This window comes from Rhipicephalus microplus, chromosome 6 (genome assembly GCF_043290135.1).
Source record: "Rhipicephalus microplus isolate Deutch F79 chromosome 6, USDA_Rmic, whole genome shotgun sequence".
Taxonomy (NCBI): Eukaryota; Metazoa; Arthropoda; class Arachnida; order Ixodida; family Ixodidae; genus Rhipicephalus; species Rhipicephalus microplus.
Window position 1 is genome coordinate 177032649 of NC_134705.1, and position 3337 is coordinate 177035985.

Consider the following 3337-nt stretch of genomic DNA (forward strand, 5'->3'; position numbering starts at 1 on the left):
CCTGAGCGGCTTATCAGGTATGTCCCACAGAAAGTGGATAAATCCCACTGTTCACCACTGGTCCACTAAAAATGAGGGAGACAGCAGTTAGCTCAATAAACGAGTATGTGCCACGTAAATGTGTACGGCCTGTCAGAAAATTATGATCATAAACCAGTACGGCACGCAGACATTGGGTAAATACCACTGCTTGGTTCATGGCCTATCCCTCATGGCGGATTGCGACAGGTTAATAAGGGTCAACAACACAGGGAACTATCCGGTTCTTTGCCAATCCCCCCAGCATGGGTGTGTGCCACAGTTTCAATAATATGCTCTACTCTTACACCATGGAACGGGAAAGGCAACGGCTACTGTGAGAAGACCGCGAGGCGATGGAAGCTTCAACCTTAACCATATCAGTTTACTCCAAGCCTAACGCCATCATGGGTAGGGCTAAAGGTATTGCGCAGGGCTACCGTACGTAACAGCCGTCATTTCTAGCCCGTTGACCCTTTCCTTTCAAAAGGACAGGGGCGAACCTAGATTCGTGCGTCCCATTCCACGGAACCGTTCTCACCCACTGGTATAATCTTGGCCGCTTTACCATGGCTTTAGCTGGCCTCTAGCACAGGGTCATCACGCAAGGCCCCACATTTGTCTTCCTTCGGTGACGATTCTTGATGACTTCTACATTGCTTTAACATTCCTACGCCATGCCGTATAAAGGAAGTCGGTGAGAACCTCGGGACGGTAAACTTGCACTTTTTCGGACATTGCCGTCTAATCGCTCACTGCTCCACTATCCATCCCTCGCAGTGGGTTAGTGTCATCGTCGAATGATGTCGCTATCACCACCGTCGTCTCCAACATAACCACCATCAGGCCGGAGGAAGAGGAGGGCAGGCAGGTAGCCAGGCGGGGCCGCGACATGGGCCGGGGCCAGCGGTCGCAGCAATGGCTGCTTCCATGGCAGCTGCTCGTAGCGCTGTGCGTGCAATGCGGCGGCGGCGAACTGAGCGACTTCGTGAGCCGCTTCGAGCGCGTTCGCATGCAGGCGTTTAGCGTGCCACCCACCCGCAGCGTAGATGCCATGGACGTGGCGGCCGACTCCCAGGGCGGCTACCGGGTCTCCTTCATGGCCTACGGTCAGCACTTCAACCTGTCCCTCGCCGAAGACCCGCGCCACGTGAACCGCATCCCGGTATTTGTGCACAACACGAGCGGCGTGTCGAAAGTGGCCTACGAGGCCGACTACAGCCTCTACATCGGTCGCCTTGAGGACAACCCACGCTCCGAGGTGATGGGCTACTTCCGGGACGGCGTCTTCGACGGAGTCATACGTACCGAGAACAACGTCTATTTCGTCGAGCCGGCCGACAACTTCTTCCTAGAAAAGCAAAACTACGACGCGGTCGTCTACTCCGGCATGGAGGTCATGACGCCCGACTGTGTCGCCATGAAAGGCGGAGCTCGTGCCTGCTTCCAGAACACGACTCGCGCGGCCATCGGTCCGTCGAAGAAACTGCAGCGGTTGTCGGCCGACGCGGACCTCCTGACGCGCATGAGCGCGCAGAGGATGCGGTCCTCGACGAGCGGCGCTTCGTCGGGCCTGCGCGTCTGCGGTGTCGAGTTACTGGCCGACCACACGTTCTTTCGGTCGCGCAGCCGCAACGTCAACCTCGTGGTGCAGGAGATGATCCTGCACCTGCACTACGCCGACCTGGTCTTCCGTAACACCGACTTCCAGCTGCCGTTCCGCGTCGGACTAATCCCCGAGAAGGTGACCATATTCACCGAGCCCAGCAGTAAGGGCTACCCCTTGGGCCAGGAAGACCTGTTGGCCAAGGACTACCTGGCGAGCTTCTCCTTCTACGTGCAGCGACACTGTCTCGTCGTGGGCTTCTCGCACCGTCCTTTCGAGAGCAACACGCTGGGCATCTCGTTCGTGGCCAACCCGGACCCCGAGGGCCCCGTCGGGGGCATCTGCGAGCTGCCCATGCGCTTCATCGACCAGGACACCATACACAGCTTCAACATCGCCTCCATCACGACGAGCACGTCGAACCGCAAGCGGGTGCCGCACGGAGTCTCGTTCGGCACGGTGACGCACGAGATCGGCCACAGCTTCGGCTCGCCTCACGATCCGGCCGCCGATCCGGCGTGTCATCCGATCGGAAAGTCGGGCTTCTTCATCATGGTCAAGTACTCGGTCGACGGCTCCCTTCCCAATCACCGGGCTTTCTCCCCGTGCTCGGTGCGCGACATGCGCAAGGTGCTGGGCGCCAAGGGCACCTGCCTCGCCGAAGACGGCGCGCGCTGCGGCAACGGCATCATCGAGCCGGGAGAGGAGTGCGACTGCGGCTCGGAGGCCACCTGCGACACCCTAGACCCGTGCTGCTCGCCGGCGCCTTCCGGGCCGCAACTCCACGAGGCCCTGGTGCCGCCGCAGACGGACCTGCCTTGCACCGTGAGGCGCGCCGGCGGTTCCACGTGCTCCCCGCGGTCGTCGGCCTGCTGCAGCGACCAGTGCGGCGCCACGCTGCTGCGCTCCGCGTCCAACTCGTCGTGCCGACCTTTCGACGAGTGCATGGCGTCCGGCGTCTGCGACGACAAGGGCGTGTGCCAGGCGCTGACGGCGCGCGCCGACGGTTATCCGTGCCGCGGAACCAAGAAGACTTGCCGACAGGGCAAGTGCCAGTCCACCCCGTGCCGGGACCGGGGACTGCTGGACTGCGTGTGCGTGGACGAAGGGCGGTTCGGCAACGACGAGTGCCACATCTGCTGCCGCAACGGCTCTCGCGGCGCCTGCCTGCCCGCCATCGAGCACGGCCTCAAGTCGCTCGACGGCCGCCTCTTCGTCCAGCGCTCGGACTTCTTCTGCCACGGCCGGCGCGGACAATGCGACGGGTTCGGCATGTGCATCGTGTCGCCCACGATATCGCACAGTAGCGGCAAGTCGGCGGCGCGGACGCTGTCGACGCCCGTGGCGAACTTCGTGTCGCTCATTCTTCTGCCGCCGTTATTGGGCAGGCTATAATAAAAAAAAATTGCCGCTCGATTAGAGTGCTTCGACCCATGTGTGCGGGAGGCGGGGTTTTTCGGGTGGGCGGGGCCGGGACGCGCCGCCCCGAATTCGGCAGCGCTCTTTTGCGCGCGTCAGTCGGCAGCATGCGCCGGCCACCGGCAAGCGCCACGGTGCAGTGCACCAGCGAGGAGCAGGGGCCGCCTCCGCTGAGCTTCTCCATCGAGAGTATCCTGCGCAGGCCGGGACCCAGCGCCGGTGAGCAAATATACATCACTTTATAATATAACAAAGAAAGGCAGCGAGATACGGGATACAAGGTGGGGGGGGGGG

At 61.4% G+C, this 3337-nt stretch overlaps 1 protein-coding gene across 1 annotated transcript; it reads left to right on the top strand.

Annotated features, from left to right (window-relative positions):
* The first annotated feature begins 632 nt into the window (after positions 1–632).
* On the top strand, positions 633–3041 carry LOC142765058 (disintegrin and metalloproteinase domain-containing protein 10-like). The gene has a single exon (XM_075865625.1). The coding sequence runs from the start codon at positions 911–913 to the stop codon at positions 3017–3019; it is 2109 nt and encodes a 702-aa protein (XP_075721740.1). The 5' UTR covers positions 633–910; the 3' UTR covers positions 3020–3041.
* Positions 3042–3337: the final 296 nt, after the last annotated feature.

Excerpts from the sequence above, each read along its gene's own strand:
- LOC142765058 (XM_075865625.1), top strand. The coding sequence starts at position 911 with ATGGGCCGGGGCCAGCGGTCGCAGCAATGGCTGCTTCCATGGCAGCTG.